Consider the following 23,564-nt stretch of genomic DNA (forward strand, 5'->3'; position numbering starts at 1 on the left):
ATCAACCAGGTGGATCATAGCCATCATCCCTAGCAGAAAGACTTCCAGCTTCAGGATATTTATGTGCAAAATAGCTCCCAGTGCCCAAGAGCTCCTTCAAAATCAAGATCACAGAACAGCAAGAGCATAGCCAAGCTCAAAGCCAGTGGAGCATCGCAGAAAAGCAACAACACGCTTGTTTGTTCACTTAGAGGCTCACGTAGGAGGCAAAAGACCTTCCAATTACAACATTTCTATAGCAACTAGGGTCCCACCGTGGTCTTTTTGTTCCAGACACTGTACAGACTGTCTCCATATTAATAACCCTGCTTCCCAAGGAGACAGGAAACAAAAAAACACCTAGGAGATCAAATATAAGGAGTCTGTCCACTCTAAAACCAGGCAAGGAGGGACACAGCTAGGGGAAGGCTCTGCAGCAGCTTGCAGAACATCTGTACTCAGCGTCGGCACCTAAAGGACCTTACAAGCAGCCTTCCACGACTGCGCTGCAGATGCTTTGCCAGAGTTCAAGTCATGAAAATCACCCCAACAGCTTCCCGCTCCCCTCTTTCAAGTCCACAGAAAGGGAGTCAGGCATCTAAGTTCTCCACGCTTGACCTCCAAGTTCCTACTCGGAGAAGAAATCCATTTCTGTGGAGATATTTAGGGAGACCCGGGTGCTGAAGCATCGCAACGCGGCGCTCAGGAGATACTCATCCTCCAAACAGCAACGGGGGAGACAGCCCCAGTTTCACCACAGGGAACAATTAAGGATGGGATCGATGTGACCTGCCTTCCCATCCATCTAATCAAGCCGTGCCAGCTTTTGGGGGGGGGGGGGGGGGGGGGGGAAGAGGGGGGATGGCAGCCCTGGGATGCAGCTGCCTGCCCTGGCAGCACCTTGCCCCCCCAATCACCTCCCTTCCATCCAATTTGAAGGAGAGGAATCACACCTGAAGTTATTTCCCGCATCGGAAACCATTGCCAAAACAGGGAACTGCAGGTATTTTTCCACCCGGGAGGAGCTCTAGGAGATGGCACACTTCAGCCAGTTCATTTTTTTCCTGCATTATTTACGTCCACCTCCTCTAAAACTTCCAGCCTGACGAACTTCCATAAAGCACCTCGGCAAATCACCCAAGGGTGGCCCCTGCAGCCAAGCACCACTTCCCCAAGACAGATATAAATATTTAAGGACCCCAGAAATTCTTCCCTGACCCACTCCCACGTTTGTAATCAGGAAAATCCCGGATCCATACGAAGGCAGGTGTTTGAGAATGGCAAAGCATTGATTTAACCCAAATACGAGTCAATTGCACGCAGCACCTCACCCCCCCGAGACCAGCAAGGCCCTTCGCCCCACCCCACACTTACCATGAATAATAAGCTCTCAGATTCTTGCTTGATACCTGTTATAAATTAATTTATTTCAATTAGCCACCCTTCCTAGCCCAACAGGGCAACAGGAGCTCCCCACCGGCCCCTCACACCGCGCCGTTGCACAGCACCCACCCCAGGACCCCACCACCCACCATCAAAACCTGCCGTCAGCGGGGGAACAGGGATGCTTGTCACTACCAGCGTCGTGATCGGAGCATTGGTATCGTGATTTTAGAGCATTGGTATCACAATCAGAGCATTGGCATTGCTCCGGCACCGCCGGCACAGGCCGTGCTGTGCCTCAGCACCTTCCAGCCCAGCACACCAGCACCGCACCTGGCTCCCAATTAATTAACTAAGGGCTGCAGGCTGTGGTTAATCATCCCCCACCCTACTGGACCCCAATGACCCCTTTTTTCTTTGTTTTTTTCTTTTCGGGCAGGGCCTGATGAGGCTAATGCAGCCCAGGTGCTTCCTGGGGTGCTCAGCGCCTCCCATCCAGCGCAGCTGCCCACTCACACCTTTTCTATTTTAAATAGCACAGACATGCATTTTTTTTTTTTTTTTAATGCATGCGTGGTAAATTCAACGCTTCTTAATGCATGCAAAAAAAACCCACCCCATAATAAAAGGAAATACAACTTTTGCTGCTCTTAACACTTACAAAACAAACGCAGCGCAGGCCTGCACGCTTTCTCCACAGAATCCAAGTAAATCACAGAGGGTGGGAACGTTTTTTCCCGCCTCGAAAACGGGGCTGTGCGAACTTTGGGGATTTTTTTTTTTAATTTTTTTTTTTAAAAAAGCGGAAGGGTAAGTGTGTGTGTGAGGCCTCCCGCCCGCTATGGGGAGCCGTGGAGAGGCGCCGCCGCTGGGCCGCGATTCCCGGCGGGGCGGGGAAGGAACCGGAAGTGGAGGTGGAAGTAGCGGCGGGTGCCGGGGAGGCTCCGCGGCGATGCTGGGTACCGGCCCCGGGGCGGTGAGCATGGCGGGGTGCGCCGCGGTGTGGCCCGATGTCTGTAGGGCGACCCTGCTGAGGAGCCCGGTCGGTCGGTTGGGTCCCGGAAGCCGTGAAGGAGCGCGGTCGGGTGGGCCCTGCTGAGTCGGGTGGGCCCTGCTGAGTCGGGTGGGCCCTGCTGAGTCGGGTGGGCCCTGCTGAGTCGGGTGGGCCCCAGTGGCCGTGAGGGAGCCCGGTCTGTTGGGCCCTGCTGGGCCGCGCTCAGTTGAGCCCCGGTGCCCAGTAACGGAGCCGGGTCTCTTGGGCTCTGGCGAGCCCCAGTGCGTGGTGAGATGCCCGGTCTGTTGGGGCCAGGTGCCTGGTGAAAGAGCCTGGTCGGTTGAGCCCCGGTACTCGGTAACAGAGCCCGGTCTATGGGGTTCTGGTGAGCCCAGGTGGACGGTAAAGAAGCCCGGACAGCCGGAGCCTGGTACCCAGTAAAGGAGCCCAGCTGGTTGAGCCCTGGTGCCTGGTAAGGAAGCTGGTGGAGCGGTGGGAAGCCCAGCTTGGCAAGCCTCGCTGCGTGGCCATTCAGGCCCCAACAGCCAGCAGAGCCGCAGTGTGGCCCCCCCAGCCCAGCCCCACCATGCCAGGCCAGAGGCCGTCAGGGGTCCATCAGGCACTGCTGGTGTTGGTGGCTGTGCTGGGCTGGCTGCTGGCTCTGCGACTCCTGCTCGACCTGCGGGTACTGGGGCTGCTCTGTGGGGTGCTGGCGGCGCTGGGCGGCTGGCTGGGCCCCCGGGCCCTCAGCCCCCATGGCCGACGGCTGCGGCTGGAGCGTTTTGTGAGCTCCCTGCGGCCCCAGCCCCAGTGCCCGGCAGCCAAGGGGCGGCTGGAGAGGGAGATCGCCAGCACTGTCCACAAAGTGGTGCGGGACTTTGTCGCCTCCTGGTACCGCACAGTCAGCAGCGAGCCAGCCTTTGAGGCTGAGGTGGAGAAGGCCATGATGGGCCTGGCTGCCGAGCTGAGGCAGCGGATGGGGCGAGTGGACTGCCAAGCCCTGGCCCACCGCCTCCTCCGCCTCTGTGGCCACCACTTGCAGAGCTACTTGCAGGCCCTTGAGGCCCTGAGGGGCAATCCAGAGGGCAGCCGGACCCTGTGGCAGGAGTACAGCCGGCTGGCGGGGCCACATCCTGCACTCCACAGCCCAGTGGCTGAGGTGAGCTACGCCCGGGCTGCTGTGGAGATGCTTCTGAAGGCGCTGGTGCCCCAGCCCCACCTGGAGACACGGACAGGGCGCTTTGTGGTGGTGGAGCTGGTCGCCTGCAATGTGCTGCTGCCAGCCATCAGGAAGATGGCCGATCCTGACTCGATAAACCTGCTGCTCATTGGGGCTTTCTCCAAGAAGCCCAGGGGTGAGGAGCCACCCCCTGCACCCCCAGTGCCTGATTTTTTGCCCTTCACAGTGCAGACAGATGCTGCCCCTGCTGGGCTGACCCCCTCCCCAAGGGCTACAGAGGTGCCCAGGCGAGAGGCAGGGCCTAGTGGTGAGGGGGGAGAGGATCTGGTGAGCAGTGTGTGCCACACAGAGGAACCCTTCCTCCACCCACGAGCCCTGGGCTCCCTCTTCCCCTGCGAGGGTTTGGAGCTGGAGTCCCCTGCACCCGATGTGGGCCAGGGCACGGACCTGCTGGCATCGTCACCTGCGCGGGAACTCCTTGATGCACCACTCCAGGACACCTCCACTATGCTGGAGGGACCGGCCGCTTTGGAGGATGGCATGGGGAACTTGGAGGAGGCCCTTGCCACCAACTCAGATGCCGGCCTGCTTCCCACCTCTGCTTTTGCGCTGAGCTCCTGCCCTGACATCCAAATTGACCTGGCAGTTGAGAAGGAAGAGGAAAGCTCAGCTACCCCCAAGAAGTCCTTCTCACAGAGGCCCTCCAGCTTGGGGAAAGATCTGGGGGCAGCAGAGGGTCCACCACGAAGCCCACCAGACCCCGGGCAGACACTGCCCCTGCTCTCATCCTCCCCAACGGCTTCCATCAGTACCTTCAGCTTTGAGCCACTCAGCAGCCCTGATGGGCCAGTCGTCATCCAGAACCTGCGGATAACCGGGACCATCACTGCTCGAGAGCACAGTGGGACTGGCTTCCACCCCTACACACTGTACACCGTCAAGGTAAAGGCTCCCCTGGGGGTCACTCCTTTTCCAAGACCCTTGCCTTGGCCGGGGAGAACAGGCTGGTGTTTGGAGATGAAGACTTGTTCTGTGTGTGGCTCAACAACAAATTTTGTCTGACAGTGGGGGAATATTGGGCACAGTGGCCGTTTGGGTGCGGGATAGGGGTTCCTGCTCTTGGCTAAGGGTGGCACCGGCCCGTTTGAGCCTTTTGCATCCTGTTTTCACTAGTTCTTTCATCATGAGAGGTTTGCATGCTGTGCAGCTGCCGTTCTTTAGGGAAGGGTCAATCTGAGGCATTGCTGAATGGGACCTCCGTGGGGTCTGGGATTGTGGGTCCAGCAGGGACTGCAGTGCATCAAGATTGTTTTGGGGTCTGTAAGAATTACTGACTCTTGCCTTCTTCCTCAGTACGAGACAGCCCTGGAGAGTGAGAGCGCAGGCAGCCTTCAGCAAATGGCTTACCACACAGTGAACCGCCGTTACCGGGAGTTCCTCAACCTCCAGACCAGACTGGAGGAGAAACCGGAGCTCCGCAAGTTCCTGAAAAGTCAGTGCCTGCATCTGCTTTCTGAGAAAATCCTTCTCCCTCTTACCCCAGTCCGTGCTCCTCTGCTCTGCAGTGCAGCTCTGGATGCTGGGTTGTTTGTGATGCCCACGTCCTCCATTGTTCTATGCAGAGCTTGCTAGAGGAGAGATTGATTACTTTTGGCAGCATGCTCCAGTGTTTCAAAACATGCTTGTTCCCCTTCAGATTGCAACACTTGCTTTTGTAGTTTTGCATTGTAACGGTGAATAGAAACACTGACATCTGCAAGCATCTTGTTTGCATACAAGGGAGTAGCACCTGTTGAACATCAGCTTTTTTTAAAAAGAAAACAGTGTTTATTCTAATACTACTTATGTATAAAGTGTTATTGGATGTGGCATGTTTCTACATAATCCTTTGGTTCTGACAGATCTGAGGGTTTGGCAGAAAACTGCTTCGTTGAGGATTTTGGGGCTCTTTAAATGATCTAGAGTCCTTGTGCTCAACTGGTGTTCTTGGTTCTTTAAACTCTAAAGGTACAAATGATACGAAATCCAGCAGAACATGAGTTCTGTATGGATTTAAGGTCTGGTTCAGGTACCCTGGTTTGAGGGGCATATCATCTTGGGCTAACGCCTGGCAGTGCATAGTGGTAGTCTCAAGCATGAGAGCATTAAGATTTTAATACAACTGTTGCAGTTTTCTTGAGCTTGCTGCTGGGTTTGTTTCCTTTGTAGATATCAAAGGGCCAAAGAAACTGTTCCCTGATCTTCCATTTGGAAACATGGACAGCGATAAAGTTGAAGCCAGAAAAAGTCTGCTAGAATCTTTCTTGAAGGTGAGATACTTTCTTGTGTGCCCCTATGAGCTAGAAAGCAGTGCTCGGGACATCCCTGTACTGACAGACAGTGGAGCACATAGCACATCGGATCTCTTCCCCTTGCGCTTTACATGATCAGTTGACTCAGAAGAAGATCTAACGCTACATCTTTCCTTGCAGCAATTGTGTGCGGTGCCTGAGATTGCAAACAGTGAGGAGGTGCAGGAGTTCCTCGCCCTGAACACTGACGCCAGGATCGCGTTTGTCAAGAAGCCCTTTGTTGTCTCCAGGATAGACAAGGTAGACAAGTGGGAAACTGGTTTATCCGAACCACTTAACTGCACCTAGATATGCCTCTCAGCCTTCGGTGTCTGCATCGATGGCTGCTGCAGTAGTAGCCAAAAAACTCAAATGCTCTCTGTGTAGCTGGGCTCAGCTTGCCCCGAAAGCTGTAAAACCAGGAAAAGCCAGAGCCCATCTCAAAGAACCTGCGGTTTTTAACAGAAAATAGAGCACAGGCCTGAAAACGCCTCATAATATGTTAACGGAATAAGAATATATTCAGTGATTGATGGCACTGCTGGCTTTTGCAGATCGTTGTCAATGCCATCGTGGACACCTTGAAGACAGCATTCCCCAGGTCAGAGCCCCAGAGCCCCACGGAGGATCTTAGTGAGTCTGAAGTGGATGGGAAAGCACAGACAGACGGGAAGAAGGCTAACAAGTAAGGGCTCCTTCAGCTTCCCCTGTGCTTTATGCAGAACAAGGACTTCATGCATAAACTGACTCCATCACAGGGAAGTACTGACTTGGTACTTTATGTGTTGTGGCTAGCACATTGCTATCGTACTCTAGCTGAATTACTTTCTTTCATACACTGAGCAAGCATATTTGAGTTCCTGTTTGGATAAGGGATTTTCTAGGAATGCTCAGGAATTCACAGAAGGTGGGGTTCTTCTTGAGGGAGCTATGAGGTGGTGGCATTTGCTGGCAAAGATGTTGATGTTCCTGGACAATTGCTTTTTAATCTTGTGCATGACTTACATGGTGAGTCACTGCAAAATACAGCTCTTAAGTTGTCTGCTTGAAGGTTTTCTCCTGCCTCTCCCATGTGTTTCGCACAGTGGTATGCCGCCTTGCCCAGCAAACATTTGAATATTTATTTAGGGGTAGTGTTTAAGGTCATTACATATATGATGCTCACCAAGTGTTTATTTGGTGTTGCTGGCACTGATGAGCCCCATTGTGCTCATCAGTGATTCTTCCCTTATGGAAGAAGGAAAGGTTTCTGCATGATTATGGCTTTTTTTTTTACCTGCAAAAGCGATGTTTGCTAGAAAAAGCTGTTTCAGACAAAAAGGCATACCAAAAAAGCACAAGTTTTGAATCATCTTGGGTGAAAAAGGAATTCCTTAATGATTAAACAGGCTATTTTACAATTTGTCCCACAATCCCAAACACCCTTTCATGTCCTCCTTTCTTGCGTATGCATGTTTATAATTGGATTTCACAATCCTGCTGAGTATGTTTCATCTCCAAGGCTTTTCTGAACGCTTTCCTGTGTATGCTGCAATGCCTACGCCTTGCTGAACAGAAACCCTGCATCTGTATGTAAGCTTGTGTGTGATATAGCTGCCAAAGAAGGTGCAGGTGGTGGATGTTGGAAAGCCTTGGCTAGGCCCATATGTAGTTGAGGAAAAGCGATTTAAATGCTTTTGTTGCTTGGTTTTACTGCCACTCTTAGTTACCTTGGGAGCAGATGCTTTTTTGAACCACTTTAGGTCAAAAGTGACGTGATACTGGACAAAGCTGGCCCAGGTTCTTGGCTGAGGCTGGGAAACTCATCACTCTCGGCTTGTGGAGAAAACTCTGACTGCGCCCTGTCTCTCCTCTCCAGGTCCAGGCTGAGGTTCTCATCCAGTAAAATTGCTCCAGTGCTGAGTGTGAGTGAAACGCATGACAGGATCGTGTACTCTATCAGGGAGGGCAGCACTGTGAGTTCAGATCCCTTTTGCAATCTTTTCGTGATTTTAATCATTGCCCTGTTTGGGTGCTGCCTTGGAATAATCCATGAGCACGAGGGTCGTGGCTGCTGCAGCATTCTTCCCGCGTGCCAGGCCTTTCCAGAAAGGCAGCAAGCAGTGCTGGTTGTGCTGTTGGCTGCAGCAAGGTGCAAACCAGGTGGTGGGAAGCTGTCTGGGCGGTGGAGATCTCGTATATCTGTTCAGCTCTGGCTCTGTGCAGCCCACCGCTGTGGTACTAATACACTGGTGCTTCTGTAGGTCTCTGGCACCCTGTCACTGGCTGCTATGGAGTCCTTCATCCAGAAGCAGGAAAAGCTGCTGGAGGCAGTCCCCAGGAAAGCTCCCGAAGGCGAGGGAGGCAGAGAAGCTAAGAAAAGCTCCATGCAGGAGGATGTGGACAGGTTGGGCACGTCGGAGCAGGGGGTGCCCCCGGACACGGACTCTGGTGAGCTCAGCCCCTCTGTTAGTGCTTTAGTGTGTCACCTCCATCGGTACTGCAACAGCTCCAACGCCTGCAGGCTCAGCTTGCCAGGGCTTCGGTATGAGGACCTGGTCTGCCTGTTGCACCTTGATCAAAGGCAAAACAAACTGAGTTTTTCCAGTCCTGTTGGGTGATTGTTCTGGTCTGTGTTGCTAGTGGAAGCAAATTGGGTCTTGGCTCAGTTGTGTCAGTGTAGATCTTCTCCTAGTGTACTCTGTGCGGAAACAAGTTTCTTAAGGACACGCTGCTTAAACTGCCAATGTTATAAAAGCAAGCTCATAGAAAGTGAAAAATGGCCAAATCATGATTTCTTGGTAGTCTCAAGTTAGCCTTGATATAAATCCATGCACTATAAATGGACCTTTTGAGAGTCTGTTACATTTTGCTAGATTTGGTGAGAATAGCAAACTTGTAATCCTAGTTAAAGGAGTGACTTTCCCTTTCTGATTATAGACCCCTTCTCTGAAGTACAGGGGTGCTTACAGCCTCTCAAAGCAGTTACAAGTTTATCCTGAACACGAGCTGAAATATGTTCTCTAATCTTTTTCTTGGAATAGCTGAGCTGTATCAGCTGGAACTTTCCAAAAATTTCACTCCAGTGGTTGAAGTTTGGCAAGCTCTGACTGAAAGCATGTGCTTGTGACAGGATGAGTCTGCTATTCTGAAACCTAGCCTGTGCTACCAGCTTTGCCTATAATCTTCAGGCACACGCCTGTGGCTGTTTTGGGGCTGCCAGGAAGCAGGACTGGTAGGGGAGGCCAGTGCTCTGTGCAGAGCACAAGAGATAAAGGCAGGCCAAGTTAGCTGAGCTCGTAAGGATAATGAACGTGAATGATGTCAAATGCCTGCAGGTCTGTGATGCTTCAGAGCCGAGACAGGGCAGGCTGGTCTGGCAGGGTAAGGAGTATAAATGTCTGAGGAGTGGCTGGCTAAAAGGCAACCAGTGTCCTTATCTGCTCACTACGTGATTTCTGAGAAGAGGTTGGCCAGCAGCTCTCTGAGGAAGGGGACTTGGATGCTACAGGAATAAACAGAGCTTGCTGATGATGCTCTGTGTGTGAGGTTATGGTGAAGCTAAACAGCCTGCTCCAGTTTTTGCACAGGGAAGTCAAGTCTCAAAGGGCAAAGCAAGTGAGGAATAACTTACACATGGTCCAGAGCAAGAGGGCCAAATGCACTTAGCCCTGTCTTTTCCAAGTCAGATGGCCTGGTGTTAATTAGTGCTGCTCGTATGCAGCAGGAGAGAGGAAGAGGAGGGAAGGAGAGGTGCTGGGGTCCAGAATCCCTCTCCCCTTTTTCTCCAGCAGTAAATTGTGCGTGAACAGTCTCGTTGGCTCTTGGTAGGCAGAGTGGTTGAAAGATCAGGCATCAGGGCAGGTCGGAGTAGGAGAAGCTACTGTTCAGGAGCTCACTGCCAAGAGAGCTGATGCAGTAGCCTCGTGTTGGGGCGCTGGCCTGGGAGTGATTGTCCCAGGTTTGTAGTACGTTAATAAGCTTGTTCAGCGTAACACCTATGATGCTTTGGCATAAAAATACTAAAAGTATTTATACGGCATAAAAGTAATTCTCCAGCAAGTAGAATGCGTTTACATTGTAGGCTTTGACATTCTCCTGAGGATCAGAGGGAAGTTTTGTTGTCCCAGGTCTGTGTCACCAGGAATATTTGGGGTTTTTTTGTTTTAACTGATGCATCTGGCTTATCCAGATGTGGTTCCTCCATCTTTCTGCTGAGACTTGGACCTGCCACACGATGGCAGCCTGCGGACACTGTGCTGAGTCTTGCGCCTGGAAAACTGTTGGTGAAAATTAGGAAAATAGTCCTCAGCAATGTACCTTTCTTCTGGCTACAGTCACTGCCTTCTTTCTCACCTGTTTTGGGCACATAACCATCCCTGTGCGTGGACTGGGGTTTGATAATCCCATGGTTTAACTGAGAAGGAACTGAGCACTCGGAGCAGCCACGTTCTGGTCTGGCGCACCCCTTGGTAAGGAGATTGGGGATGCTTGGGTGAAAGTGGGACTGAAAGAGGCTGATTGGGGCAGGAGCCTGGGAAAGGCAGGCTCCCCAGGCTGGCTGTGCCACGGCAGGTCATCTGCATATGGCAGGAGGTGTTTGAATGGGGAGAAAAGTGTCTAGCAGGTTGTTAGGGAAAAGAGAGAATTTCAGATGATGCTTTATACCAGTTTTGCTTAGGCACTGAGTTGGCTTATTCATCCGACCCTCTTCTTCCTCCTGGCAGACTCTGAGACAGCTTTGGCTGACTTGGCCCTGGATGTGCTTCGTCTGCTGCTGATGGATCACTGGAGCTGGCTGTGCACAGAGAACGTCCAGAAGGTCTTCCACCTGCTCTTTGGGACCCTCATTCAAAGGTAAGGTCTCAGCAACCAGCCTCACAGCTCTGTGTGGTGGTGTTCCCTTTGGAGTTAGTCTAAACCGGAGCTCTCGCCTGAAGGCAGATAAATGCTTTCCGTGGCATCACATAACAGGGTTCTGTAAAGACGATGTCATGTGTATGTAGAGTAAGTATCTCAAGAGATTTGCACGAGGAGCTCTTTGCCTGTGAGCAGCAGCGTAACTCCTAACGGGCAGCTTTCTGCCCTTTTAACAATAGGAGAAAGGAAGAATCCAACTCTGGGAATGGGAGGCTTCTTGCCTCGTGAAGGGGTAAGAGTGCCCAGCTCCTTGGCCCTCCAGGGAAAGGCTGGCCCCCTGACCTTTCTGGCTGCCCAGAGGCTCAGCTTGTCCTTTCTATGAAAGGAGAATAAACAGGCACAGGGAACAGTGACTTGAAAAGAACAGCTCAGAGCGTGGCCTCCCAGGGCCTTTGCTCTCACTGATGCACCCCTCTCTGGTCTGCGGTGGGCCACTAGTGCCTGTGCCTTGGGCAGATGCATTAGGGAAATACTTCCTTTCCAGCTGGTATGTACTTGCCAAGCTTTTCTGGGGCCAGTGCCTCTGTGTGGTAAGGCACTAGGCCAAGACACACAAACAGAGAGCGTTTCTGTCTTCTTGTGTAGGTCTGTGACTATCACTAGCTAAGGATATGGTCCTTCAGAGTAAAAGGAAAGCCTTCCCGGAAGGACTTTGGCTAGGAGGGAGTCTCGGAGCAGTGCTTTTCCTACTCCTGCACCTTTTCTTCTCTCGCAGGCATTCAAAGCCAGTGTCAGAATGTGCAGGGCAGCACATTATAACTGAGCTGGTAATTTAAGCTGCCCTTGCTGAGGTTGCTAAAGTGCTTTGAGGTCAAGAGCTGCTGGCTGTCACTCCCGAGTCTGTTTCCTCGGGTGGGATGGGGTGGATGTTGCTCCCATTTCTCCAAAACGGGCTCTGGTCTCTTGGGGAATGAGCTGGAACCCAATCCTTGTGTGTAAGTACGGAGGTATGAGAGCTTGAATGGGCACATCATCACCTCCTAATAAGCTGTGTCCTGGTCACCCAGGGAGCGTGCAGCACTGACACGTGGCATTGGTATTTTACACTAGAGAAGCTGTTATACACACAGCACATGCCTGGTGCTGGAAGTTGAAGGAGCTTCACAAATTGCGCTAGCAGAGCAGCATGAGGGTAAATGTGTTTGTAGCTGCTCCGCTTCAACAGGTCTGAGTGAACCCACGTGTGCTGCAGGCAAACCTTTGGCTGGGGGGGTGTTGGGAAGTCCCGTGACTCCTTGGTGTGGTGATCAGGACAGGGTGCAAATACAACCTTTTGAACTAACCCTGTGTCCCTGGCACTGTCCACGTGTTTCTGCTGGCTCTGCAGGTCTGGTGTGAATGGGACAAGGGAAGGAGTTGCATGGTGTGAACTGACCTGTTGCTAGGAGGATGGTGTGGCTGGCGGATTGCTGCAGGGAACATTTTCCTCCCTTGTTTCTGCTGTTGTAGTCACCACCCCAACCCAGAAAGCTGTGCTTGGGACAGCACTTTGGTTTCCTGAAAGGGAAAAGGGTTAGGGTGGAGGTTCTCCTTTCTGCAAGCCAGGGTGGCAGGTTTGTAGTGATTGTGGAAGCCCATGTCAAGGGCTGGGGCTCAGCAGGATGAGCGTAGGAGCTGCCCTGACAGCAGTCAGTGTCTGCCTGTCGTGAAAGCTGTGATCTGATATGAGAGCAGAGTGGAAACAATGCCTGCGACAAAGACTCAAGATGAGGCGTGTGGTTACCTCAACAGTGCAGGAGAAGTGGGAATGGGGTGCCTCTGTGCTGGCTTGCCATTGCACCCTGCCCCTGAGCCACACGGAAGAGTAGCTGAGACTTGTCATGCCTGGCCCAGGTGACCGCTGCTGTCCTGAGCAGATCAGGAAATCTGTAGCTCAGACCTGCTGCCAGCTGCCTGTCCAGGGACAGCGTGGATTTGGTGGCATTTCTTTTCCATTTAAGTATTTGCAACTTGATCGCTGCTCAGCCAGACCTGGCACAGCTCTGGCACTGGCATTCTGACTGGCACTGCGTCTGGGCACCCTTTACAGGTGGAGAAAATGCCAGAAGCTGTTCTGGGAGTGTGTGCTATTCAAGGCATCGTTGTTCCTGCCCCAGAGAACAGGCAGACAAACATGGGGCAGCAGATGGGTGCGCATCCTGTCTCTTTAGCAGTTGCTGGTCACAAAGTAGGAGTAGGCATCATCCCTCCAAGAGATGAGGTCCTTCTCTGTTCCTATCAGTGGCTGGCTTAGGTGGTGAGTGGTGGAAAGGAGATGTCCTAGCTGTGTTTTGGGTGTTAGGAGAGGAATTGCTGCTGGATATTCCTCTGCCAGCTTGTATTTGGTGAGTAGCATACTGCTCCTGCAGCCTTCTCGCAGCTGCCTTCATGGGCATAGCTACTGCCCTGCACTGAGTGCACCTTTTGCCAGAGCAGAATTCAACAGAAATACACCAAGAACAAGATTCAGCATCTCCAGAGAGCCAAACCCTCTCCTTTGGGGACTTTTCTCCCTTGGGCTTGTGATGGCCATGACATCCCCTGCAGTAACATCAAGTGATTGCTGTGACCACGCTGTTGCTGATTACGGGACCTCCCTACCCTGCTCCATTCGCTGCTCTCTGCATAGAGCATCCCACCGCACTCTTTCCCCTCTTCTCCATAGCTGAAATAGCTGGAGCCAGGGGCTATCCATCTCCCCTGACTGTCAGTTTAATGGCAGCCGGGGAGAGGAAGGCTGTATGACCGAAAAAGGTATTGTTAAGTAAAAGGGAGGCCGAGTGTGCAAGCCCGCATCCGTGCAGTGCTCATCCCGTTGTGTAACAGGGAGCGATCCTTTTTCGGAGCCGAAAGGAGAGGCGGCTGGAGGGGAGGTGGAGGGGCCGGGAGGTTCGCTGGGAGTGGGAATGACCCCAGGGCTGAGGATTGCTTCCAGCAGCCTCTCCACACGCTGGGTCCGTGCCTGTAAACAAACCCGCTGCCCTGCTCTGGCTCTGCACCCCTCCTCTGTCCACTTCCCTCCCACGGGCTGCAAATGTAGATCTCTCGTTCGTGGGGAGGCTGCAACAGGGACCTGTTTGCAAAGGGGAGTAGATGGGGCTATTCTGAGCTCTGGGGGTGTTTGGTGGAAGAGCCATTTGGAGAATCTGTGTGCTTTTTAGAGCCTTGTGAGTCAAAGTGGTGTTAAAAATACACATCAAGCATGTGTGTCGCACCATGGCTGTGACCCTGTGCCCTGCCCTCAGTCTGTCCCCAACAGCACAATGGTCACTAGGTCAGGGGTCTGCCAGTGCCAGGACAACCTGGAGGCAGCTGGGGTGACAGCTCACACGTACCTTCAGCTGCTGCTGGGGTTCTCCCAGGCCCACGTCTGCTTCCCCTTCTGGAGGGGAGCCCCAGCAGAGTGCCAGGATCCCGGGGATGGACCTGGGAGAATTTCAGGTGCAGATCCAGGTCTGTGTGCTTTTCCAAGCTCTTTCCTACGCATCACCACAGACAGCCATGGCAGCGCAAAGCACTGAGCAGAGGGAAGGTGTCTGGGCACACCCCGACTGTCTGCACCCTGTAACCTGAGTGGGGCTGGGGCGCAGAGTCCCAGCCAGGGCTCGGAAGCCCCTGCGTGTGTATATAAGGGAGCGTGTGGAACTACGCAGCAGCTTTGACAGTGTCATGTTCCACTGAGCATGAGTTAAAATAAATGCAAATTATCCCTGCCTTAACCCAGGAGCTCAGCACCGCTTGCCTTACTGTTCCCTTTGGGTCACTCCGGTGCTCCTCCAGGCTTTGCACCCTGTCCCGTCATTGCTCGGCAAAGCAGGTGGATTTGGGGAGGTGATGTTCCACTCTGTGTGAGATGTAGATGGAGAGCCAGGGATGCTGCGAGACTGCTTACAGATGACTATCAGGCTTTTACAAGAGTGGTTTCTTGCAAGTTCTTCTAGCTCTGGTTCCCTTTGCGAGTCTGGCTAGCTTTGGCTTGTTTTCCTTGTAGGGTTTCCTCTCTTGAGCTGGCTCTCCCGAGGTTTCAGCCACTGCTGAACTAGCAGGGGAAAGGAAGGTCCGTCTGAGCTCAGGTCTACCCCTGAGCTGAGTCTTGGACCATGGTCTTGTGGGGAGCCTGACTCTGGGGTGCTGCAGTGAGGGACACTGGGCCCTGGCATGGGAACAGAGGAGAGAAGGGGCACTTGGCCAGTGCACAGGGTAAGTTTTGAGTATGTACACTGAAATGGGGCTGAGTAGTCCTAGGAAGGCTGTAGTAGCAAGGGGTTGTCTCTGATTTGAGGTGCTAGATCTTACCCAGCGTTGCTGGGGGTCAAGAGCTGGGCAAGGCCACAGAGTCTTGGTAGTCTTCATCCTATCAGCAGTAGGTCTGGAGCATCTGAATTCTTGTTGCAGCCTAGATTTTGGCAGGGTCTTCAGTCTCTTAGGGTTTGGATAAACAGTTTGGCTAGGTCCTGGTCTAAAGAGCAAACACCTCGACACAGGCAACCTGCTTGCCTATGGAAACCATCTGGGCAACTACGGCGTGTGGAGGAAGCTGATGCCACACGCTGGGGCAGGTACAGGGAGGATGTGGTTGACATGAATGGTGCTGCAGCCTGTAGGGCTGTGGGTTATTCCAGGTTTTGTCCTTTCCAATGCTGTCCTGCACATTCAGTGCACTTTTGACAGGAGATGCAAGGCTGGGGGGAGCAGGATGTGTCTCCATGGCCCTTGAAGTGGTCTCAGAGCTGGCTGCTATGGAGGTCACTCCCTGCAGAGGTAAAAACCACTATCAGCAGCGGGGCCTCCCGTCTCCAGGGTGACTGTTGCATTGCCATGGCCTTCCCTCTGTCTTTTCCCATCTCTCCATGCTGTCAGGTTTTGTGTCCCCCCCATCCCTGCTTTATTGTGTGTGTTGAGGGGTAACGGTTCAGCAGTGTGGCTGCTTTCATTAGCCCTCACACCGGGGGCTTGCTTGGCTTTCAGCTCCACCAAGTGAGAACCCCTTGGACTGATATCCACGGCCTGTGATTGACAAAGGTCCTGGATTGTTGATTAAACAGGGTGGCAAAGGGCCCTTGCAGCTGAGCCCGATGTCTCTTTGGCACTCCAGACACCTGCACTGGTCCAAAGGGTGCTGCAGCTTGGTCTCATGGCGCATCTCCCGTCCCTCCTTCGGCAGAGATGCGGCACGGTGCCCAACCGTTGCACAAGATGGGTTCAGGTGGGCTGTTGCTGGAGGTTTCCCCCATGTGCAACCCCAGGCTGCCCTTGCCTTCTTGCTGTCCTCTGGGCTTTGAGGCTCTGCGCCAGAGCCTGCCTGTGTCTCGCCAGGTGTTGCAAGCACTTGTGCAACTGCTGGTGTGAGTCAAGGAGCTCAAAGCTTCAGGGAGTTGCTTGCTGGGTGGTTTTTCTCTTCTTTCTTCCTTGATCTCTGTGCCAACAGAACTGCCAAAACCAAAGACCCTTGGCAGCCTCCTTGACCCTCTTGACTTGAAAGTGCCACCAGCATGTAGTGTTGCTTGACCCTCTTAAGTGTCCCTGAGTAAACCTGCCTGCTTGGGCAGCCAAGCACCTGCAGCTGTGGGCGTGCTGGGAACGTGCTGCTCATGGGCAAGCATTTCTGCCCAGCCCTGGCCATCTGGAGCCCTGCAGGAGCCATGTCCAACAGCGGAAACGGTGAGCCAGACCTCATCTCGGTGCTTGGTCGCACTGGGGGTCAGCACGACGCTGGGCTGTCCATGTGTCACCCAGTGTAGGGGGTATCCTGGGGGGGGACGTGGCTGTGCCGTGGGCAGGCGTTCACTGCGGAGGCTCCCCGTTCCCTCCCTGTGTTGTCTCTGAAAAAGACATTAAAGCTGAGGGTTGACTCCTGCTCTTCACGTGCCAGGAGAAACCAGGAAGGTTTATGCTAAAGCTGTTCCCAGCATGGCTGCTCCCACTTTCTTTTGGTTTTGTAGCTGGCAGGGAGCTTTCCACTCTGGGCTCGGGCAGCACCTCGGGAGTCTTGCTGGCAGAAACAAGCTGCCAAACGTGCAATGTCGGTGTGGCTGGAGCAACTAAATCCATTCGCTTTTCTGGCTTGTCACCTGGGGGTGATGATTTGGGCACATTTAATAAGGACCTTTGCCACCACACGTCGGTGGGCTGTGCTGGCAGGCCCAGGTACGTGGCAGCGAAGGCTCTGACCTGCAGGTGTGCACCCCAGCCAAAAAGCCAGCATCGGAGTTTGTATGTAGAGGAACCAACCTCACGGCATCTTCCTCCTCAGCTCTGTCTTTGGCTGTTTGTATTATAGCTGCAAGGAGCAGTAGAAATCGCAGGCCTGTGGTATGTCAGCAAAAGCGATCTTCGGGGCTCTGTGTGTCTTCGTGTGTGTATGTAAATAAAAACCAGCTTGGAAACGGGCCTCAATTCAGTTGTCTCCAAGCACCTGGAAATTTTGGATCCAGCTTTGAATCTCTGTCCCAAACAGAATTATTTTTTTTTCCTCTTCTAGAAGCAGCATTCTTCCAAAACCAGCCACTAGAATGAAGCAAGCACTCTGTGCTTTTGATAACAATTGCAACATTATTTTAACTGCATCTGTCTTTTCTTTTCTTTTGATTCTGTTTCAGCAATTAGATACGTGCCAACTTTTATCCCATATTGAAAAAAAAACCAAAAAACAAACCCACAACAACTTCCTATTTCAAATAGACAAAGAAGAAAAGGATTGAGAGGAAGTAACGTCTCCCTGTTAGTTTTAGTTTTCCCTGGCTTGTGAAGGGTTAATGGTGTTTTTATGTATTTTGATTCTGAAGTGGGCTAATGAAGCAATCTGCTCTGAGCAGGACCTGGCTGAGACAGCCTGGCCTCTCCCTGGGGCACCGCTGAGAGCTTAATTGGCTCAATAAATACTTGATGAAGATGTTACCGAAAGCTGGGATGCTTTGTTAAAAATCAAGGGGTTTTTTGGACGATTTTTTTTTTAATCACGTAGCTTTCTCCCCCTTTCCTGAGCCCCACGGCGGCGCGGGGAGATCTGACTTGAGAAAAGCAAAAAACAGAGCAGCTCGGTTAACTCACTAGGGGAAGAAGAGGTTGGATTTGGAGCCCTGTGTGTTTAGACAATTTTTTTGCAGCAGGTGTGTTCTGGAGGGAGCAGCACAGAGTGGTGCCCCAAGTCCCCACACTGAAGTGTGGTTTCATGCCTACAGGCAGTAGGAGATGATCTGGTTTCACTCCTCTCTGCCCCACAGTAACATGTCCTGCGTACCCACTTCTCCCAGGGCTTCCTCCAGCTCCGCCTCTCGCTGCCTGGGTTGAGGACGTAGAAAAATCCTGCTGCCCTACGCTGGCAAGGTGCCAGCACGGGCAAATCTGATGAAGGTACGTTGGATGCAAATGCTACTGGTGTCAACTGCTTGCAGTTTGATTTGTTTCTTGCTCCCTTCGGTGCAGCTGCCCTCCGTGGAGCTTATGCTTGGGAGATGCGAGGCTGGCAAGACACTCTGTTCAAGGGGGAGGCACTCAGCCATGGGAATGCTGCCTCACTGGTCAAACACTTCATTACCGTGTGCTTAGGCAGGCGTACAGGACGTATTGTTCATAGCGTATACAATTGTAAACTTTTTATAGGGCAGCAGGAGAGGAACATTTCCAGTAAGGCGAGAAGAATAGTTTACTTTTTGCGTGTGTGTCTTTGGCCAGAAGTTTAAAAGGGCTTGGGATGCTTTGTACTCTTTGATTTATGGAGGGCTTTTTTTCTTTTCTGTTTCCTTCCTCTGCAAAGGGTTTACTGATGGCCTGGACAAGCGTGGGTTTGCTTTTGAAGGTGTTTGAGCTGAGTGTGCCAGCAGCGGGCTGCATGTGTTTCTGCTGGCGGCTGCGTGGAGAAGGTGGATGTGGGCTGAAGTAGCAGGTGCTAAAAGCCGAGCCTGGGGGCGAAAGCTCTCCATTGGTGTTTTTCCACTCTTCTGACTGTGCCCGCTGCAGCTGCTTCTTCAGTTTTACAAGCTTTGCTCAGAAATGTTTTACAGTCAGAGCACTGAAATGTTGCTCTTTCTGAGCTCTTGAGTTGAAGATATTCTTGTGGTTTGAGGCACAATTTGGGGAGGAATTTGGGTGACAAGTACTGTGAAGGGAGGGATGGTCTAGTGATTTAAGTACCAGCCTCTCTCTATTTCATAAGAGTCAGATGCTTGAATGCCTTGTGCATTTCCAGATGTTGCTTTTTTCTTAAATCCTTTTCGCTACCTTGGTCTCACGGGTCTTTTTTGAGCTTCTGGTTAGCCATGCCGTGTTAACTGACCTCAGGGAAATGGAGGCCGCCTTCTGGGGTGGAAAGTAGTAGATGTTGAGCTGGGCTTGCTACTGTTATGCACAGCTCACGTATATTTATAGAGCTATTTGTATTTATACAGCTAATGCAGACTAGTAGAGGCGTTCTTGTCTTCTTCCTAACGTGGCCTCCAATTTGTGTTTCCCTAAAGCCTTAAAATGCCCAGTTTGAGGGGGGGGGGGGGGGGGGGGGGAAAGTCACTGTTGCTTCCGATTTTTATTACAATCGGCATATTTAACTCAACCATTACTCGGCTCAAGTGGACTTAGCAGTTCCTATCCTAACTTTGATGGATGAGAAAAACAGAGTTTTACTACCTTCTGGCAGCTGTTTGTAAATCTGAGGAGTACCATCTCTTTTTGTCCATTCCTGGTCCATCTCTATTTTCCAGACTAAGCAAATCCAACCTGTCGAACCTTTACTTGCGGAGTTGAGCTCTCTCTGCCTGTGGGCGAAGTCCCTGGGTAGCCCACTTAAGTGAGCGCGTCTGGCTCACAGGAGGCAGGTAAAACCGAGTCTATACACTGTGTTTTGCCTGTTCCTGACTCTTAGTCTGCCTTTACCATAAGGCTGTTCTGTCTTAGCAGCCCTTGTTGCTTCTAGGTGCTGGAGGAGGGCCAAGGTATGTACCCCCCAGGCCTTGTTTCTCATTCCCAGGGCATTTCTGCCGTTCCTGTCTTAATGGGCCCCTTCAGCTGACCTTGAAGTTCCAGCTTAAGCCATGGCATTAAATCAGCTCTTTTTTAGCAGCCATTTCATTCCTCCATCAGCAGCTGTTTCAAACAGAGGACCCTTACAGCATGGGCAAGCTATGCACCTCCAGACTAGTGTCCAGGAGTTCACAGCCTTTGCAGTCTGTCTCTTTGCATTGGGCCCTAGCAAAGCATTTGAACATCTGAGCCCAGGAGGTCACTTTCTATCTATTTCTGGTCTCAACCAAAGTGTAAGGAGATGGTTCGGTGATGGGTTTGTTTTTCTTTCTTTCTTATTAAGGTTATTTCTTCATGAAATAGCGGAATGGGAATAGTAAGTCATCAGACATTAAAAAAAAAAAAAAAAACCACATCTATTTCTTGCTGGATTTATTTCTACCTGGGAGCAGGCGTGTGTGTACATTCAATGTGGCACATGAATCTCAGATGCTTAGTCCTTTAATAGTACAAAAAAATCATCTGTGATCTGCTGGTGAAGGTGAGCTTTGGACCCGCACGTATTTGGAGATCCTTTGTGAGAAGCCTGAGCTCTTAATCCTGATCACGGTACAGCGAGTCTGCCTGATGGAAAGGTCAATTTGCCATAGAAATCGGGGTTTTATTGAAAAAAAATATTTTTTCAATAAAGCTTGGTGTGACCCTGGGTTGCAACTACAGTTGTGAGAGCTGAGGAGTTACTTTGCTCCTCACCATTGAATGAACGTTGCTGGTGCCTGCCCCTGTGCGTGTTGTGCAAATGTAGTGTGCGTTCCCCAGAGTGGGTGCTGGCGATGACTTTAACAGGTGCACGTTGAGAGTAGGAAGGAAAACTCTTCGTGGCAGGTTACTCTGTTTTGATAATTTCTTTCGAAGTGTCTGAGAGCATTAGCTGCTCTCCCAGGGAAGATGCTGAGCCAGATGGACCAGTCTTGACAGTTCTTCTCTTTCCAGTGCTTTTGGAATGGGTCCACACACCGATAGAATGGCAAAAGGGAACCCAGAGCACAGTTAGTCTTCCTTCCATTTGCTCCCAGCTTGGTTTTCTCCTTCTTTCTTGTCCCCTTTCCTGTCTAGTTTCCGCTTTTTTGCATGTGATTGTACTTTGTGGGTTTGGATACCTCTTCCCCCTTTCCTAGCAGTGAGTATCCTGCTGCCTGAGCACTGTGTGATGGGGCCAGTTGGCCTCTTCTCAGGATCTCACATGGAGCTGTGGCACACGTCGGCGCAGGTGGGACAAAACCGATGGAGCTGTCCTCAGATGCTGCCCTTTAGGCAGTGAGCTGTCAGACCAAGCAAAAAAAAAAATTAAAAAAAATCCATCAATGGTGTTTTGCAACTGTGGGAACTAAGACCTGTAAGCACTTAAGTAATCGCAATGCATGCACACGTAATCAGATTTATAGATGTTACTTCTAGGCCTTGTTGCCTAGTTCTGGTGACTTTATGGAAATAAATGAGCTAGAAATGGTAAGTTGTTTGTACGAGGCCTTCCAGCATTTGTCAGTCCTCAGTCTGCTCCTGAGCTGTCTGGAAATGCATGCTGTCTTCTCTAAGTTTCACTTTGCTCAGTATTTGCTTGATTTTTTTTTAGCTATTTTAGGAACATTCCTAAGAAAAAGAAAGCTTGTTCTTTGCTTTCTACGGCCTTTTAAAGGATGGTAAGTGACTATGGCTGAGATGAATTTCAAGTCAGCGTTCCATCTGATCTCCCTAGATGCAGGGTTGTACTGTTTACAGCTCTGTCCCCAAGTCTCTGAACTTCTGTTGCTTGTCAAATGTTTTCTCAATTAGTAAAGCAGGTTGTATAAGAAAACATGTTAATGAAAAACCTTGTTAATAAAAGCTCTTGCCTCTAGAGGAGCTGCAGTTTAACACTTTAATTTAGTTGGGGATGGCTGGAGGCTTTAACGTGATCCAAGGTGCTAAACTCTACTGATGGCTGGAGATAAAAACCCTTTCAAGCAATTGTATTTCAAACGCAGCCTTTTCCCAGGCAAGTCTGTGCTGTGACATTTTGTACTTTAAGACAGGTAGAAGCTATGCTTTGGATCTCTGGCACTCCTGTAGCAGCTTCAGTACTCGGGATCCCTGGTGAGGCTAAGCGTAGAGGCTGTGTCTCCCCATTTCCAGTGCCGTTACTGGGATCACCAGGAGCATTGCCCATGCTCCTGTAATGCCTTGCTCAGAGGCGTAACAGGCCTTGCTGCTGTGCCAGGGCTTGTTTTCAGTCTTTTTAATGGTCTTTGCCTTTGCAGCTGGCACTTCCTAGGTGTGCACCATTCAAGACCTGCAGCTAAGCACCTTGTTTCATGCTGAAGAAGGGAGCATTGTGTTGCAGCTCTGGCCCCGGTGATGGCTACCTGCTGTTCCTTTGCCCCTGGTTACCTTTAGGTGTTGCTATTCCCGACTCTCTGCTCACATTGTCCCACTTAGATGGGGAAAGACGCCCTTGGCCTGAATGCCTCGCCTGAGAAGAATGCAGACAGTCTGGCAGAGCGCAGGTTAAATAAAGTTTGCCTTGGCAGGACCCATGCTCTTGGATGTACTATGAGCTGCCGGGGCGTAGTGGTGACGGAATTGCAAGCACGAACGCCAGCTGCCAAGAGGAACGGGTCTCCTGGCCCTGCTTGCGGACTCTTCTCCTCTGGGACTCTTGAAGTACTGGCGAAATCGCAAGCCTTTTCCCTACCCCAGCCCCATGCCGACGCTCCTCTCTTTGCTCCGGAGCCTCCCACTGATGAGGGTGGCAGCAACAGGCTGTCACTGTTGGTGCTGCACCACCAAATCCCAGTCTTGCTGAATCGATGGTGACTCTCCTGTTGGCCTCTGTGGCACCAGGGAATCGTCCGCTGGCCTCTCCTTATTCTGGGGGGAAAGATTTTAGGCTGTGGCGAGTTTTGACTGATGGCTGCGGGGTTTGCTATTACACAGGGAAGTGATTTCACATCTGGGAAAGAGGGTCCGCATGAGTGATTTAGAAACTTGCCCTGGCCAGCGCTTGGGTGGTGTGGACACATCTCCCCCATGCAGGCTGCAAACGCCTCTGAGCCCTTACGTGGAGCAGCGGCATTCCTGCGGCCTCGGGATTTGCAGGTTGTTACCGTATAAAGGGCACAGTCCTGACCCAGCAGGAGGGCCGACCAGCGGTTGTGTTGGCAGGTACCTAACTTTCCTTTTAATAGATGTGCAGCATGAGGTTTTGGGTGGGAGTGGCGATGACTTCATTGCCTGCCACCTGTGATGGAACAGGGCTGGACAGCAGGGAAGCAGGGGGATGAGGGGAGCATGAAACAGGAGGATATTTGCGCCTTGCCATCCTTGGAGCACGTGTTTTGGTCTCCAGTCAAGGTACCCTTGACTCTCTTGGTAGCAGAGGGACTGATGAGAGGAGCTGAGGTTGCCAGAACATGCTTATGTCCTCCCAGTCAGTCATGGTTTAGGGTTAAAACACCAGGCCTTCCAGCTCTGTCTCGGCTTGTGCATGGATGTGACTCAGAGGTTAAGGCCAGTCATGTCCCATACCGTGCACCAGTTACTCCCTGGTTTCCTGGGGGCAGCAGGGCGATGGAACTTTTCATGGCCTTTGCTTTTTCTCTGTGACTTTACATGTGTGTTTCTGTCTATGAGCTAGGGAATATATACCTACTTCTGGTGCATGGGGAAATTCAGCTAATTAATACTTGTGAAAATATTTGGCATATAGACTTGAAAACTGCGTGTTAACTTACCCAGCAAGCTGGTTTACCCCTCCAGGGCCTCTGATCGGCAGAAAGCCTCCGAGTTGGTACCAAGCCTGATTTTTCTGGACGTTTCTGTCTCTTTG

General features: G+C 51.6%; 1 protein-coding gene across 14 annotated transcripts in view; it reads left to right on the plus strand.

Moving 5' to 3' along the window:
* Positions 1 to 2,486: 2,486 nt before the first annotated feature.
* Positions 2,487 to 23,564, plus strand: part of SNX19 (sorting nexin 19) — a 140,361-nt gene continuing 119,283 nt past the window's right edge. For 11 of the 14 annotated variants that reach the window (XR_008749885.1, XR_008749886.1, XR_008749889.1 and 8 more), the window contains exons 1-8: positions 2,487 to 4,478; positions 4,890 to 5,028; positions 5,745 to 5,845; positions 6,008 to 6,127; positions 6,421 to 6,551; positions 7,725 to 7,821; positions 8,110 to 8,296; positions 10,573 to 10,702. Coding sequence is in view for 4 of the 14 variants with exons in the window: in XM_055819305.1 (XP_055675280.1) it covers positions 2,943 to 4,478; positions 4,890 to 5,028; positions 5,745 to 5,845; positions 6,008 to 6,127; positions 6,421 to 6,551; positions 7,725 to 7,821; positions 8,110 to 8,296; positions 10,573 to 10,702 (2,441 nt within the window). In the remaining 10 variants the exon portion in view is untranslated. Of the gene's footprint in view, positions 4,479 to 4,889; positions 5,029 to 5,744; positions 5,846 to 6,007; positions 6,128 to 6,420; positions 6,552 to 7,724; positions 7,822 to 8,109; positions 8,297 to 10,572; positions 10,703 to 17,967; positions 18,098 to 19,440; positions 23,560 to 23,564 lie in introns of those variants that run through there. The other 3 variants (XR_008749892.1, XR_008749893.1, XM_055819307.1) reach the window with 3 other exon arrangements.

The sequence above is a fragment of the Falco peregrinus genome, chromosome 15 (genome assembly GCF_023634155.1).
Source record: "Falco peregrinus isolate bFalPer1 chromosome 15, bFalPer1.pri, whole genome shotgun sequence".
NCBI classification, from domain to species: Eukaryota; Metazoa; Chordata; class Aves; order Falconiformes; family Falconidae; genus Falco; species Falco peregrinus.